The sequence below is a fragment of the Diabrotica virgifera genome, chromosome 6 (genome assembly GCF_917563875.1).
Source record: "Diabrotica virgifera virgifera chromosome 6, PGI_DIABVI_V3a".
NCBI classification, from domain to species: Eukaryota; Metazoa; Arthropoda; class Insecta; order Coleoptera; family Chrysomelidae; genus Diabrotica; species Diabrotica virgifera.
The window spans coordinates 237,235,584-237,254,344 of NC_065448.1; the positions used below are offsets into that span (position 1 = coordinate 237,235,584).

The 18,761-nt window shown below is 34.7% G+C and overlaps 1 protein-coding gene across 1 annotated transcript; it reads right to left on the reverse strand.

Moving 5' to 3' along the window:
- Positions 1 to 550: 550 nt before the first annotated feature.
- LOC126887346 (zinc finger protein 208-like) lies at positions 551 to 18,761 on the reverse strand. The gene is made up of 2 exons (XM_050654797.1): positions 18,383 to 18,761; positions 551 to 5,961 (listed from the first exon to the last, which is right to left on the reverse strand). Exon 2 carries the CDS (start codon positions 5,626 to 5,628, stop codon positions 559 to 561), a length of 5,070 nt encoding a protein of 1,689 aa, XP_050510754.1. The 5' UTR covers positions 5,629 to 5,961; positions 18,383 to 18,761; the 3' UTR covers positions 551 to 558.

Here is an 18,761-nt window from a genome sequence, read left to right on the forward strand (position 1 = left end):
TTTACTTTTTTGTGCATATTGAACGCATCGCACTTTTTCTATAGGTTTCCATTTCTTCACACTGTTCTTTAATCCACGCCTCTTTGACTTCTCTTATTCTCTTTTTTATGTGTTTGTTTATTTCTTTGTATTTGTCTAGGTAATTCTTCATATTTCTTCTTTGTTAAATCAAGTCTAGCATGTCCTGTGTCATCCACCCCATATGAAATCATTCTTTGTTGTCGTTTTTGTCAGATGTTTCTTTCCTGCTGTTTGTATAGCTGTATTTATGTACTTTAATTTTTGGTTAACGTTATCTGTATCGTTAATTTGTTGTTGCACTGAACTGACGTTTTCATTTATTTCTTCTTCTCTGTAAATTGTACTCTGTACCCGAGTACAATTTATCAGTACCCGGGCCATCTGGTTACATCTCATGAGTCATTTTTAGGGAGAATGTGACTTTCACCGTTCGACTTCTGAAGCATCCATATGTTGAAATAAACTATAATTTCAAGTAAACTGCTAACCACAACCTTCACATTAATAAAGACTTCATGTGAACTAGTATGTGATACTTTAAACTACATTTTTGAGTAAACTGCTTATTACAAATTTCATACTTTTGCGGATGTGAACTTTCATGTGAATTTTTAACGTACTGTTTTCAGTAAACTGCTTGTTACAAATTTCACATTTATAAGGTCTTTCACCAGTATGGATTTTCATATGCCTATTTAAATTACTTATGTGAGAAAACTGCTTACTACAAATTTCACAGTTAGACGGTTTCTCACCAATGTGAACTTTCATATGACTATTTAAATTATCTAGTGAATTCAAGTGCTTACTACAAATTTCACATTTATACAGGGGTTTACCAGTGTGAACTCGGTTGTGATATTTTAAACTACTTTCTTGAGTAAATTGCTTACTGCAAATTTCACATTTATACGAGTTTTCACCAGTGTGAACTTGCATGTGAATTTTTAAACTACTTTTTTGAGTAAATTGCTTACTACAAATTTCACATTTATAAGGTTTTTCACCAGTGTGAATTCTTTTATGAGTATTTAAATTACTTCTTGTAATAAACTGCTTACTACATATTTCACATTTATACGGATGTTCACCAGAGTGAACTTTCCTATGACTATTTAAATTATCTAGTGAATGAAAGTGCTTACTACAAATTTCACATTTATACGGGTGTTGACCAGTGTGAACTCGTATGTGAACTTTTAAATTACTTTTTTTACTAAATTGCTTACTACAAATTTCACATTGATACGGTTTGTCGCCACTGTGAACTCGATTGTGATATTTTAAACTACTTTCTTGAGTAAATTGCTTACTACAAATTTCACATTTATATGGGTGTTCACCAGTGTGAAGTCGCATGTGATCTTTTAAACTATTTTTTTGGGTAAATTGCTTACTACAAATTTCACATTTATAAGGTTTTTCACCAGTGTGAATTTTTTTATGAGTATTTAAATTATTTCTTGTAATAAACTGCTTACTACATATTTCACACTTATGCGGGGTTTCACTAGTGTGAAGTTTCGTATGACTATTTAAATTATCTAGTGAACTAAAGTGCTTTCTACAAGTTTCACATTTATACTGTTTCTCATCAGTGTGAACTCGCATGTGATATTTTAAACTACTTTTCTGAGTAAACTGCTTGCTACAAATATCACATTTATATGAGTTTTCACCAGTGTGAACTTGCAGATGAAGTTTTAGACTACTTTTTTGAGTAAATTGCTTACTACAAATTTCACATTTATAAAGTCTTTCACCAGTATGAACTTTGATATGCCTATTTAAATTACTTATGTGAGTAAACTGCTTACTACATATTTCACATTTATACGGGTGTACACCACTGTGAACTTTCATATGACTATTTAAATTATCTCGTGAACTAAATTGCTTACTACAAATTTCACATTTATATGGTCTTTCACCAGTGTGAAGTGGCATATGACGCTTTAAATGACTGAGTTGAGTAAACAGCTTATTACAAATTTCACATTTATACGGGCGTTCATCAGTGTGAACTCGCATGTGATATTTTAAACTACTTTTATGAGCAAACTGCTTACTACAAACTTCACATGTATACGACTTTTCACGAGTGTGAACTTCCATGTGAATTTTCAAACTACTTTTTTGAGTAAATTCTTCACTACAAATTTCACATTTATATGGCTTTTCACCAGTGTGAACTTCCTTATGCCTATTTAAATTTTCTAGTGAAATAAGTTGCTTACTACAAATTTCTTCACATTCATCAGTGTGAACTTTATTATGACTATTTAAATTTTTTAGTGAATTAAACTGCTTACTACAAATTTCACATTTATACTGTTTCTCACCAGTGTGAACTTGCATGTGAATTTTTGAACTACTTTTATGAGTAAATTGCTCACTAAAAATTTCTTCAGATTCATACGGGTGTTCATCATCATCATCATCATCATCAGTGTGAACTTCCATATCACTATCTAAATTATCTAGCGAATTAAATTGCTCACTAAATATTTCCTTACGTTCATACGGGTGTTCATCAGTGTGAACTGCCTTATGACTATTTAAATTCTCTAGTGAATTGAAGTGTTTACTACAAATTTCACATTCATATGATTTTTCGCCATTGTGAACTTTCATATGACTATTTAAGTTATCTAGTGAATTAAGTTGCTCACTACAAATTTCACATTTATACTGTTTCTCACCAGTGTGAACATGCATGTGTATTTTTGAACTACTTTTTTGAGTAAATTGCTCACTAAAAATTTCTTCACATTTATCCGGGTGTTTATCAGTGTGAACTTCCTTATGGCTATTTAAATTTTCTAGTGAATTAAATTGCTCACTACAAATTTCACATTTATACGGGTGTTCACAAGTGTGAACTTCCACATCACTATCTAAACTATCTAGTGAATTCAGTTGCTCACTAAAAATATCTTCACATTCGTATGGGTGTTCATCAGTGTGAACTTCTTTATGACTATTTAAATTTTCTTGTGAATTAAATTGCTCACTACAAATTTTACATTTATAAGGGTGTTCACCTGTGTGAATTTTTGAACTACTTTTTTGAGTTAATTGCTCACTAGAAATTTCTTTACATTTACGCGGGTGTTCATCAGTATGAACTTCTTTATGACTATTTAAATTTTCTAGTGAATTGAATTGCTCACTACAAATTTCACATTTATAAGGGCGTTCACCTGTGTGAATTTTTGAAACACTTTTTTGAGTAAATTGCTCACTTAAAATTTCTGTACATTTACGCGGGTGTTCATCAGTGTGAACTTTCTTATGACTATTTAAATTATCTAGTGAATTAGATTGCTCATTAGAAATTTCTTCACATTCATACGGATGTTCATCATCATCATCATCGCCAGTGTGAATTTCCATGTGAATTTTCAAATGACTTTTCTGAGTAAATTGCTCACTACGAATTTCACATTTATGAGGGTGTTCATTAGTGTGAACTTTTTTATGATTACTTAAATATTCTAGTGAATTAAATTGTTCACTACAACTTTCACAATTGTACGAATGTTCACCAGTGTGAACTTCCATGTGAATTTTCAAACTACTTTTTTGAGTAAATTGCTCAGTACAAATTTTACATTTATATGAATGTTTATTAGTGTGAACTCGTGTGTGACATTTTAAACTACTTTTTTGAGTAAATTGCTTACTACAAATTTCACATTTATATGGGCGTTCACCAGTGTGAACTTGCATGTGAATTTTTAAGCTACTTTTTTGAATAAATTCCTTACTACAGATTTCACATTTATAATGTCTTTCTCCATTATGAATTTTCATATGCCTATTTAAATTACTTATGTGAGTAAACCGCTTACTACATATTTCACATTGACATGGTTTTTCACCATTGTGAATTTTCATATGACTATTTAAATTATCGAGTGATTGTAAGTGCTCACTACAAATTTCACAATTATATGGATTTTCACCAGAGTGAACTTCCATGTGAATGGTTAAACTGCTTTCTTGAGTAAATTGCTTACTACAAATTTCACATTTATAAGGTTTTTCGCCAGTGTGAACTTTCAGATGACTATTTAAATTATCTTGTGAATTGAAGTGCTTACTACAAATTTCACATTTAAACAGGTGATCATCAGTGTGAACTCGTATGTGATATTTTAAACTACTTTTTTGAGTAAATTCCTTACTACAAATTTCACATTTATAGTAGTTTTCACCAGTGTGAACTTGCAGGTGAATTTTCAAACTACTTTTTTGAGTAAATTGCTTATTACAAATTTCACATTTATAGGGCCTTTCTCCACTATGAATTTTTTTATGTCTATTAAAATTACTTATGTGAGTAAACAGCTTATGACATATTTCACATTTATATGGGTTCTCATCAGTGTGAACTTTCATATGACTATTTAAATTATCTAGTAAATTAAATTGTTTTCTACAAATTTCAAATTTATACAGGTGTTCACCTGTGTGAATTTCTGAACTACATTTTTGAGTAATTTGCTCACCTAAAATTTCTTCACATGCCCGCGGGTGTCCATTTGTGTGAACTTCCGTGTGAGTTTTCAAACTACTTTTTTGATTAAATTGCTCACTTAAAAGTTCTTCACCTTTACTCGGATGTCCTTCTGTGTGAACTTCCGTGTGAGTTTTCAAACTACTTTTTTGAGTAATTTGCTCACTTAAAATTTCTTCACATTCACGCGGGTGTCCATTCGTGTGAGTTTTCAAACTACTTTTTTTTTGAGTGAATTGCTCACTTAGAATTTCTTCACATTTACTCGGGTGTCCTTTTGTGTGAACTTGTATGTGAGTTTTCAAACTACTTTTTTGAGTAAACTGCTTACTACAAATTTCACATTTGTACGGGTGCTCACCAGTATGAACTTGCAAGTGAATTTTTAAACTACTTTTTTGAGTAAATCGCTTACTACAAATTTCACATTTATAAGGCCTTTCTCCACTATGAACTTTTTTATGCCTATTAAAATTGCTTATGTGAGTAAACTGCTTACTACATATTTCACATTTATACGATTTTTCACCAGTGTGAACTTTCATATTATGACTATTTAAATTATCTAGGGAACTAAAGTGTTTACTACAAATTTCACATTTATGCGAGCGTTCATCATTGTGAAGTTTCAAGTGAATTTTTAAACTACTTTTTTGAGTAAATTGCTCTCTACAAATTTCACATTTATAAGGTTTTTCACCAGTGTGAATTCTTTTATGAGTATTTAAATTACTTATGTGAGTAAACTGCTTACTACATATTTCACATTTATATGGTTTTTCACCAGTGTGAACTTTCTTATGACTATTTAGATTATCTAGTGCACTAAAGTGCTTACTACAAGTTTCACATTCATAAGGTTTTTCACCAGTGTGAATTCTTTCGTGAGTATTTAAATTGCCTATTTGAGTAAACTGCTTACTACAAATTTCACATTTATAAGGTTTTTCACCACTGTGAATTCTTTTATGAGTATTTAAATTACTTTTTGTAATAAACTGCTTACTACAAATTTCACATTTAAAAGGTCTTTCGTCAGTGTGAACGTTCATATTACTATTTAAATTATCTACTGAATCAAACATTATCTAAAAACATCAGAGTCTGGACTGGCCTATAGTCAACATCTTTGTTTAGAGCCACATTGGACAGATACAGATTTGCCAGTGTAGTCACTAACCTCCACTGAAGGTGAAGTCACCACAAGAAGAAGTAAATTAAAGTTCCTACTACAAATTTTACATTTATAAGGTTTTTACCACTGTGAAGTTTCATATGGCAATCTAAAGTAGTTGAGTGACTAAAGTGCTTACTACAAACTTCACATCCATACAGTTTTTCGCCAGTATAAGTTTGCAAATGTACTTTGGGAGCACTCAATGGTTTGGTAACTTTCACTGTAATATCCTGTGGACCACCTAAAATAAAAACCAAATTATAAATAGAAATTTGTTTGTGTTTGTTTATAAGAAAAATACATGCTAGAACAAAAGTAGGAAGTATAAAGGAAATAAGTTAACACTGTGACCAATATGGATATGTGGTGAGCAACTTGGATAGTCCATAGAGGGCCAGCTGCAGCTTTTGAACTGAGTAGAGAGCTGTGACAGAATTTGCTGTGCAACTCTGAGGACCTCATCGCCTTTGTTATACAGTAATACCTCGACTTACGCTACCCCGACTTATGCTAACCCAGAGTTACGTGATTTTGAAATCTTGTCAATTAGTCATGTGAGCACCACACAATCGCTCACATACCGACCACATATTGCTCATCAAATGTAGATAGATCTGTAGATATTTGCACAGCACATCACTAGAATTTATTTTGGAGATATTAGGTATTTCTTATCTACAGTTTTGTCTGCGAGTGGGTGTTTGTTATTTTTATGAAATTAGTAATGCGATTAAAGAATTTGTTGATAGTGATGACGTTGAAAAACTGTCGAATTAATGACCTCGAGCTAACTATTAATGACCTCATAGAAATGCATGAGGAAGAACAAGACATTGAAGAGCTTGATTGTTTGGATCCAGTTTAAACTGAAGATCAAATAACGGTTGGAAACTTGACTGAAGATCTCAGTTTAATTGAAAAGGGCTTACAAATTTTAGAAAATATAAGCTATAACAAAGATCGCATTTCTTCTACCAAACAAGGGATAAAAAAAAGAATGTGTGTGTACTTTTGTACGCACGTAAGAAGTTATACTTCTACTACATATTATGTGATTTTTAAGACAATACCAAAAATTTTAAAAAATTAAAGAATAAAACGCACACAAACACATTGAAAAATGCCACAAAGAAAAAATTATTTCTGAACGATAATAATTGTTGGCAAAAATTTTAAATACGCATTCTCTGAAAAAAAAATTTTTATAACAAATATAGTACTTACAATCATAAAATGGAAAAAAAAATAAAAAAAAATAAAAACTTGCATCGGGAATCGAACCCGTGAACTTCATGCCGCTTTGATTCGTAATCAAAGCCTAGGCTCACTCGTCCAATCCCACATTATTTCTCATGTGGAAAAATAAGGTAACTGAACGTTTTACTGTTTGACAGTTGTTTTAAATATATATGTAATTAAATTATGTAGTTTAAATCTTGTGGAAGAAAATATTAAATAACAAAACAGTAAGAAAACAATATATTAGATGAAAATTGGTAGAACTTTTGTTGGTAATCAAATTAAGTATGTAAATCAAAGCATTACATACCTACTAGATAAATAAATCTACGCCAAAATATCATAAATTAAAAATAAAAATCGGACCTAATTTGGGATTTCTCTCTAAAATCCCCATTCTTGAGAAAATAAATGTATGTATTCCAACCTAATCCAAATGTTTAATTACAATATGATTATAATAAAAACTACTTGCCAAATTAGAATGAGTTTTCCTTGTCCAAAATAGTCCAAAAGTCCAAAAATATAGGTATATGAAAACTATTTAAAATGGCAGTATAACTATTAACTAACTTTGTTTCTTTTCACACAAATTTCAAAACGCAACAACCATAAATAATCAAACTACACTAGGTTCGCTTTCAAGATGCAGTAGAAAATAAACAAACCAAGACACGTTAAATGCTACTAGGAGCACTTCCGAATCATAATTTATAATGTATAAACTTTGGAAATCATGATTTCGAATGTACAATGTATAGTTCTGGATCCCGCGTATGAAAAAAAAGTTGATTAAAATTTGTTAATAGCTTAAGGGTGTCTAATCGGACAAACTTTGATATATGGGAACACTGGAACAGGGGAAGTTTTAATTGTGGAACAGGTTAAAAATTTGGAACGGTCAGACCACGAAAACGGCACATTTATTTTGTCCGACAGAATAGACTTAAACTCTCCGAACAGAGATTAAACTCTCATGCAAAAATCAGGCTGCTATTTATCACCAAATGAGTGGAACATGTAGAATATGTCAAATGACAGGAATTATGACAGGTGATAAATAGCAGTCTGATTTTTGCATGAGAGTTTAATCTCTGTTCGGAGAGTTTAAGTCTATTCTGTCGGACAAAATAAATGTGTCGTTTTCGTGGTCTGACCGTTCCAAATTTTTAACCTGTTCCACAATTAAAACTGCCCCTGTTCCAGCGTTCCCATATATCAAAGTTTATCCGACTAGACACCCTTAAGCTATTAACAAATTTTCAGCTTGCTATTAATCAACTTTTTTTTCATACGCGGGATCCAGACCTAGTATATACATTGTAAATTATGATCCGGTTGTGCTCCTAGTGGCATTTAACGTGTCTTATGGTTTGTTTATTTCTATTTCTACTGCATCTTGAAAGCGAACCTAGTGTACAGCTGTGCCACAGCCGCCATTTGGAATAATTTTTGACATGTCATTTGAACATCCAATCAGAACAAAGTTATAATGCGCATGCGCCGGGCTGATAGGTTTTAACATATAAAAATTCACCCTCTATCGCCGGTAAAGAAGTATAACTTCAAAAATTATTAGCCTGTTATGAAGAAATTTTGAGGGAGGAAACAAATCTTTGAGTTGTGTCTTTGTTAGATTTTATACAGACTTCTACATCAAAATAAATTAAATTGACAATTTTATATTTGTGTATGCTATTTTTCTTAGCTTCCGGTCCCAATTAAAAATAATGTATATATGTATACATACATATGCGAAATTACACCCTGACTTACGCGGTTATCGCTTGGTCCCACCTATCGCGTAAGTGCAGGGTATTACTGTATATGAACAGGAATTAAAAAAAATTGTGACTGGCTAAATGACACCCAGTCTATGCCATAGAAACAAAAAAAGTTAACACGTTCTACAACTAGAACAAACAGTAGAATGGCAGAGAAAAATCTATATAAATTTCATTTACTTTAGACAAGCCTATGATAGGATTAACAGAGAAAAAAATGTGGGAAATATTAAAGAGATATGAAGGGTCCACGGGAAAAACGTGTTCAGTCCATTTTTTGCAATTTTGTGTTATTTACTCATTCTGGTAGTTCAATGCGAGTACTACTAACCTGTCTACATTACACGCAAACAACGTGTTCAGTTTGTGAGATATTTCCTTTTCCAATTTGGAGGCACACGAAAAGAGTGTGCTTAGTCACTTGCCTAAACGCAAAGAACGTGTTCAGTCCTTCCGGTCACCGCGGGCGCCTCAGTTCGCTATTGGTTGTCGTTGAGTGAGCATCAGTCAGTGTTAATTAGTAATTAATTCTATAGGAACAATGGAAATTGACAGTGTAGATACTAGTGGTGATGAGGGAGAGAAGCCATCGTCAGGTAAAACTTCTAAGAAAAAACATAGTTTTGGTAGACTAACTGATGTAAAAAAAAGAATGTTAGCTAGTAGTAATGAAACAGGTCCTGATTGTAATTGCTCAATGTTTGGTTGTTTTAAAATTATTCCGCACGAGGATAGGAGTAGGATTATAAAAGATTTTAATCTATTAGGAAATTGGAATGAACAGTCACCATATCAAACCTCTCTTATTGCAGTAACATTGGTTGTTCGTAGAAGACCTAGACAGGACGATCCAAAAAGTAGAGACTGTAATTTTAGACATGTAGTAAGAGTGAAACGAGGCAATATTATGCAGGAAGTTCCTGTTTGCAAGAAGGCTTTCATATCCTTACATGGTATTTCAAGACGTAGGCTAGATACAATACAAAATTCTTTAAAATGAAAAGGCTTGTCTCCTAGGGACCAAAGAGGTCGCCATTTAAATCGGCCCCGAAGATTGAGTGATGAGAAAAACAGGCAGTCTATGACCATATAAACTCGTTTAGAGATATAAGAAGCCATTATGGCCTCAACGATACTGAAAAAATTTACCTACCTGAAGATTTATCTATATCTAAATGCTATGAACTTTACAAAGAAAAATATCCCAATCTTCCTGTATCGTATGAGAGTTACAGAAAAATCTTTAATATAATAAATTTAATCTTTCTTTTGGATACCCCCGAACAGATACTTGTTCAATATGTGACAAATACAATGCGGAAATTAAGAGTTTAAATCTTAAACTTACTGAAGCTAGTGACGATCAGAAACAAGTGATTGAGGGTGAAATTACTGCCCTTGGAAATGAAAATACGTTACATAAAAGAAGAACAGTGACGTTTTATACAAGGAAAAGAAAGGATAGAAAACTATGTAAATCAGATCCTAACAAAGAATGTGTATGTATGGACTACCAGAAGAATTTACCGGTTCCAAACATTACATCAAATGATGTATATTATAAGCAACAGTTGTCCTTTTACAGTTTAATATACATCAACTTTCAAACCGGGATGCAATATTCTACACATACGCCGAAGATATAGGAAATAAGGGTGCAAATGAAGTCATAAGCTTTTTGAATCACTACATGAATGAAGTTCTTAATCCGAATGTAAGAGATTTTCAAATATTTTGTGACTCATGTGCGGGACAGAACAAAAATTATCCTCTATTTCTGTTCCTGTATCACTTAGTTCATGGCATTGACAGACTAGACAAAGTTTTAATAACGTTTCCCATCAGAGGCCATTCTTATCTGGAATGCGACAAAAATATTTCCTTGGTCAACAAGAAAAGCATTTAGGATCAGCATACCTCCCATATGATGATCCCGAACAACCACCATCAAGGGAATTGGAGCAGCTAGTGAGAGATTGCAGGAAAAATGGATTGCAATTGATCATTGGCTGTGATGCGAATGCGCACCATCTGACTTGGGGCAGTACAAACACCAATGCAAGAGGTGAGTCAGTACTACAGTTTATAATGCAACATAATTTAGACATATTAAACGTAGGAAACAAACCAACCTTCGTGACTTCACGACGGAAGGAGGTGATTGATATAACAGTTGCCACGACTAACGTGGCTAGAACTGTGAAAAACTGGCATGTGTCAGATGAGGTGTCCTTTTCAGACCATCGACACATTTGTTTTGAAATGACAGGCAATGAGCTTATCAAGGAAACTTATCGTAATCCTCGTAAAACAAACTGGGAAGCATATCAAGCAGACATAGAATATAGCTTAGGCAGGATTAACGGGAAGATAAGGCATACATTGGACCTAGACATGGCTGCCGAACAATTTCAAGAGATTGTCACGTCAGCGTTCGAAGACAACTGTCCGGAGATAGTCAGGAATTCCAACAGGAAAGTTCCCTGGTGGAATCATAATCTTGCAAATCAAAGGACAGAGGTTAGACGAAAATTTAATTTCGCCAAAAGGTCAGGCGAGTGGGGCGATTATCGCAAAGCTCTGACTGACTACAATAAGGAACTGAGAAGGGCAAAAAGAGAATCGTGGAGAAGGCATTGTGAAGAGATAGAAGGGACTTCAGAAATGGCAAGGCTCCATAAAGTTCTCTCAAAGGACCCTCAGATAAGTATTCCCTCGCTCCAAAAAGAGTCAGGTGAATACACTCAGAATGGTGAAGTGGTGGCACTTTCCTGAGTCTGAGACAAAACTGATACCACTAGACACATGGCAAACCGGACTGGATATCATGAATTATGGTTCTAGGGAAAACTGGCATGTGGCAAAAGAAGTTATAAACCAGGACAAAATCAAATGGGCAATAAACTCATTCGAGCCATATAAATCACCGGGTCCGGACGGGATTTATCCAATACTTCTACAGAAGGGAAACGACCTTCTTTTCAAAAAATTGTGTAAGATACTGCAGGCTAGTTTAGGGCTGGGGTACATACCAAAAGCATGGAGGCTGATAAGGGTGGCTTTTATACCCAAACCTGGCAAAATCGGACAGGAAAGGGCCAAGTCTCTGCGGCCATTAAGTCTGATGTCATTCGTACTGAAGACCTTAGAAAAACTGCTCGATAGGCATATCAGGGATGGTGTATTGGTTGAAAGTCCGATACATCGGGGACAATATGCATATCGAGCGGGAGTCTCCACAGAAACGGCACTGCACCATCTTGTACAGAGAGTGGAGTACGTTCTAGAAAACCAAGAGGTGATGTTGGGTGCATTTCTCGATATTGAGGGAGCATTTGACAACACCTCTTACGAAGCGATCACAAGGGCGATCCGTCTAAAAGGAATAGACGAAACAAGCTGTAGATGGATAGACTGCATGCTGAGAAGCCGTGTGATATATGCTACGTTGCTAGGGGATACAGTGTCAGCTCAGGTAGCCAGAGGCTGCCCACAGGGGGGAGTCTTATCTCCTCTATTGTGGAATCTGGTCATGGATGGCCTGATAGCTAGACTCGACAACGATAGGCATCACGTCCTGGGCTATGCGGATGACCTAGTCATCTTAGCCCACGGAAAATTTAATGGTACAGTCAGAGATCGAATGCAACAGGCTCTGACAGTAGTTACAGAATGGACTTCAAATGTAGGGCTTAACATCAGTCCTCTAAAGTCCAAAATCATGAAATTTACTAAAAGAAGGAATTCAGAGGAATTGGGTCCTCTAAGTCTAAATGGTATACATTTAAATCTGGTGAGTGAAGTAAAGTATCTCGGGATAATATTAGACTCAAGACTTACTTGGAATCAGCAGATAGAAAGAATAAAGAAGAGAGCGGTATCTACGTTAATGGTAGCCAGACGTACTCATGGAAAAATGTGGGGTTTGAGACCAGACATGGTATATTGGACTTATAACATGGTAGTAAAACCCACAATTACATATGCATCAGTGGTATGGTGGCCAAAAGTGCAGCAAAAAAGTGCCATCATCAAATTAAGCAAGGTGCAAAGACTTGCTTGTCTCGGGATCACGGGGGCTATGAGGGGCACACCTACGGCAGCTATGGAGGCACTACTGGATCTCCCTCCTTTACATATAACAATAAGAGGTGAGGCGAGAATGGGCTATTATAGACTGCGAGAAAACCTGAGCAACGTACCAGTTAAATCAGGACATAGTAAAATAACGAATGAAATTAATGATGCCGAATGGATGATGATTTCTGACCATATGACATCAAGATATATGCCTGAAGTACCTTTTCAAGTGGACATTTGCCCACGAGACGAATGGGACAGAGGAAACTCTCGACCCAGACTGCAGGGTTGCACCTGGTATACGGACGGGTCTAAAACTGCAGACGGTTCGGGCGCAGGAATATTCTATAGTGGTGGAAATTTCAACATTTCTATTCCACTGGGAGAATGTACCTCCGTATTTCAGACAGAGATTTTTGCAATCTTGCAGTGTGCAAGAGAAAACAACCTGAGGGCATTCGAACTGCAGCGGGTTAACATATGCACAGATAGCCAAGCAGCCATTGGGGCTCTTATAAGCCCTAAGGTGAACTCTAGGCTGGTGTGGGAATGTCGACAAGAACTTGATAGACTGGCACAACATAACAGTGTTATACTGGTATGGGTTCCAGGTCATCGGGGCATATACGGCAATGAAAGAGCTGATGCACTTGCCAAGAGAGCATCAGCTACAAAATACCTGGGTCCAGAGCCGGCCGTGGGAGTGCCAAAAAGCACCGTCCGCGAACGAAAAAAAGCCTGGATCCGAAGCCAACACAACTCACACTGGGAGAGTGTACCCGGTCAAACACATGGCAAGATGTATATCGGACGGACATGTGCTAGTAGAGCTGAGTTACTGCTGAAAACAAGCAGGAATCAGCTCAGAGTCATAACAGGTTTCCTCACTGGACATGCGCCAGTTAAGGGTCACCTGCATACAATGGGGCTGTTTCATGGAGACTTGAGCTGCAGACTCTGTAACAGAGAACCTGAAACAGTCAACCATATTTTGCATGACTGTGAGGCATTGGATCGGAGGCGGCAAACACTTTTCGGAGACATCGAAATGACTCCAAAATTATATGGCACCCACCCACTAGACCTGTACAAGCTGGTACAGGGTTCCAGAATTCTGGAATGGGTTTCATAAACAATGGAAGATGTACAATAAGCCAAGTGGCTGCAGTACAACCGGTTCACAACAGAGGGCTTCCAGGAAAAAAAAAAAAAAAAAAAAAAAAACAAGAAAAGCATAGTTGAGACCCCAAATGAATGGAATGACGTTTTTAGAGCAGCACGATCCAACCCCACCCCATTCAATATAATTTCAGTTCAGCAGGATATGATACGAGATTGGACCTCTTTTTTAAAAGCAAAATATAAGGACAAATGCCCATTTCCTACAAGACCAATTCGTGAGGCTAAAATAACAAAAGAAGTAACCACATTGTTTCATAGAGACACTTACAATGGGCCTTGGATATCATCTGACGTTAGACGTAAAACTGGTCGACAACCTCTTCTGCAGGATGGAGAATTCTTCTACCCTGATCAGGCTTATCAAGGTACGTCTAAATACTAGTGATCTTTTTCTTAGGGCCATCAAAGTAAAATTCAAACAAAATAGGTGATGTTTGCGTTTATTTTCAGATCGCCTACCGATATCAAAGCCAAAGTATGATGATTTACAAGTACTTAAACAACTCTGTGGAGATGCTGCAAGACACTATTTTACCAATCTCCCATATTACTCTAAAAATCAAAAGAAGCCAAACAAAAAACGTAATATTGTAAAGTAGATTCTGAATAAAATTAATATTTTGTGCTTTGTAATTTTTGTGTTTCGATATTTAAAGCTGACCTCTTTCATTTTGAAAATTCAATCTTCATTTCAGGGTATAGTGGTTGGACTAATCACTTATGTGGAGTTATCACAATGGACTAAACACGTTATTAGCAAGTCCAAAATGTTCTTTGTTTAGTTTTTATTTTTTAAGTGCCGTATGACAATGTAATTGAATTTTTATTGACAAATATATTGTTTCAAAATTCATTAGGTACTTAATAATATATTTACTATCATTTTAGAATTTTCTAGGAATTTTCTATACAAGTTATAACACTATTTTAGCTCTCCTGTAAAAGTTACAAAATGTGACTGAACACGTGTTTCCCGTGGATCCTTCATATGGAATTCCATTAAAATACATAAGAATTATCAAAATGTTCTATGAAAATTATACGGCACAAATCATGCACAATGGGAAACTAACAGAACCAATCAACATAGACAGTGGAGCCAGACAAGGGTGTATTTTATCTCCAACCATATTTTTCATCTTAGTCAACCGGGCCATTAAGAAAGCAATGAAGAACAAAACAGGAATTAGATATAATGCTTTTGGTCAGCTTGAAGATCTAGACTTTGAGGATGATATATATCTGGTGTCCAAAAAAAGACAACATATGCAGAAAAAAACAAAAACAGAAAAGGTGACAAAAGAAGCAAGAAAAATAGGATTAGAGATTAACACAAGAAAAACCAAACTTATGAAGATAAATACAGAAAGAGAAATGGGGATACTTACTGAAGGAGAAGAAGTAGAAAATGCACAGAAGTTTTGCTATCTGGGAAGCACAATTGACGCTATAGACTAAGAGCCGCTATAAGTGAAATTTCTTAATCATTTTAGGCACGATGGGACCCTATAACTTAAATAGTAGAACCTAAAAGAAAAGGTTTGAACACTGTGCCGTCACTTTTCAGTAGCACATGCGTCGACAGTGGCGCATCAAACTTTCCACTTATGGACGGGTTACATAAATTAAAAAATACCTTCCCTCACTACCAGGATTCAATTTTTTTCATTTATTTAAGTTCTATGTGATTGAGATATAAGACTCATCGTAATTTTAACCCACCACCCCCTTCCCCCACCATCAAAAACTTTATTTTTCGATTTTATTTTTTTTTGGTGGGATGCAATCAATTTTAAAATTTCAAAAAATTCACACGCATAGTTAAGGCTTTTATAAAAAACGTCTATTTTTTACAGACCTGTAGGTTATGTTTACATAACCTCAAAAAATTAAAAAAAATTTTTTTTGGAAAAAAATATATACTTAGGGTAGGTGGGGGCAAAGGTACGCATTTTCTAAATTTTCATCTCTAGTGAATCTCCTAATACTTGAATTGGCACAGAGTATAGATGAAAGTGAAATTGATACATTTTGTAATCATATTAGGCAAATGGAAATTCTTCAATATTATTTTTATAGTGTTGATAACTTTTTGAAAAAAAATTGTAAATGCGTACCTTTGCCCCACCCAATGGGGCAAAAGTACGCACGTGCATACTTTTGCGGATTTGAGACATTTTGCAATTGAGACAAAATTAGCTGATGGAATATCAAGCTCAACTTGATATTGACTTTGAAGATTGACTTGAAACATGCATTTGCCAAGTCTACCTCACTGGGGGCAAAGGTACGCACTGCGAACGTTTGCCCCATTTCAACGTTCGCAGTGCGTACTTTTACCCCATTTGTGTGAGTACTTTTGCCCCATCCGGAAACCAATAATATATCTAACCTTAATATGAAACTATGCACATATGAACTTCAAACTGTTATGTAGAAGAAGACTTCTAACAATCAACTTTCAACATGCCTAACCAATAATAATCTGAGTTTGAAAGATTAAGAATTAGAATCATTCAATTTTTAAGAAAAATTAGATCAAAAGGTACAAAAATGATTTTTACCTCATTTTTGTTGTTGTGTTCGCCCTGATTGCGCCAAAGTTTCTCATCCAATGCTACTGAGTAGTACAGACATATGCCACAAGATGTTGTCGCCAACATATAAGAAGTTATTGAAAAATGTAAGTGCGTACCTTTGCCCCGTGCGTACTTTTACCCCCACCTACCCTAACTTTTTTTTGGGGATAGCTACAGATCTAATTTTTTCTTAGTCTTGTGTATTTTATCAAACACTGTATTTTTAAATTTTTTCAGATTAAATTAAAATTACGCTGAATCTTATGTGTTAATCACATAGAACTTAAAAAAATTAAAAAAATTGAATTCTGTTATTAAGGGAGGGTACCTTTAAATTTATTTATCCCGTCCATAAGTGGAAAGTTTGATGCGCCACTGTCGACGCATGTGCCACTGAAAAGTGAAGGCACAGTGTTCAAACCTTTTCTTTTAGGTTCTACTATTTAAGTTATAGGGTCCCATCGTGCCTAAAATGATTAAGAAATTTCACCTATAGCGGCTCTTAGTCTACTAGTGTTAGAATAGAAAAAGAAATGAATGAAAGGATAACTAAAGCCTAGAATGTGTTCTATATGCTGAAGAAAACATTAGAGTACAATAAATTAACAACCAAAATCAGGGTATTTAATAGGTACAAATGTAAAGATTATTTTGCTATATGCAGCAGAAACTTGGAAATTAGAGAAAAATATTATACAACAGGTTCAAACATTTGTAAATAGATGCCTTACGACGAATACTGCAAATATATTGGCCAAATTGGATAAGTAACAAGGAACTGTGGAGAATAACTAATCAAGAGCCGATAACCAAAACAATAAATCGATGCAAATGTAAGTTCATTGGAAACACATTAAGGAAAAATGAAGATGATATAACCAAACAAGCCCTGGATTACCAACCAACTGGAAAAGGAAAACAAGGCAGACCAATGACATCCTGGAAAAGAAATATTACCAGAGAGCTAGAAGACAACGGGTTAACATGAAAAGAGGCGAAAGCACTGGCCAGAACCAGAGATGAATCGAGGGGGGCTGTAGAGGCCATGGAATCAAGAGGAGTAAAGTAAGTAAGTAAGTAAGTTCATATATGTGTTATGTTTATATGGGATTAGCCAGTCTGGTTGTAATGAAAATTAGATTATTACCTAAAAAAATGCTTTTTGACTTTCACTCCGGAAATGGCCCTCAAAGAAAAATTAAAGAGAACATTTGTTAAAAGCTGTGTATAACTACCAAATTAACAAACTTGACAACATACAAGGAATGTGGAGTGATTCACCGGAATAAGCGAATCAGAGAGCTCTAAGTAAGAGCAGCAAGCATTCCACTTGGAATGAAAAGCCCTGATGATGATGAACTACCAAATTGTTGATGTGGCCATGTCACATCACAGTCAACAAAATCGGGGTTCAAATGTACTTGCCTTTTACAAAATTTTAAAAAGTACAGAAAATAAACATACAAAATGAAACGCTGGCTCCAACCAACATTGAATAGGTCTGACTAAGTGAGAATAACACGTTTGCAGCTGGGCTGGAACACAGTAACTTAACCCATAAACACCTCTTTACACGAACTGTGCCACCAATGCGAAAATTGCCAAGCAACACTCCCCATGAAGCATATATTTATATTAACTCATTGCAAAATATATCTGAAGCTATAAGAAAGAAGCACAACATTCCAAAGAATATAAAGGAAGCCTTCAGAGTAAACATGAATGTTAAAAATACAGTAGTTATCTAAAAGACACTGGATTATATCACTTATTGTAACTTTACTTTTACTAACTTTACCTGTTTTATGTTTACAAAATGAAGAGAAATCAGTTTCATATCAATACTATACCAACTCCTCCTTATTTTTTATTCCAACTTTAATTTCATTAGATACATCTTTTACTGTACGATTTTCTATTTTCATGCCCACAACTGCTTTCAAAGATTCAGTTCTAGTTCAGATTTAACTTCTATACATCTTGTTATATTTCTTATAGAGAATCTACTTCATCTTTAATGCAAATGCACCATAACATTTCTTGGTTTCTAGAATTGTTAATATTTATTTTCATTATCATTTTACACACGCATTTTACCCGTTTTTTCCTTGTTTTTTCAATATAAAATAACTTATAGCAATACAAATAAATTCAATTCAATTCATTAAAAAAAAGAG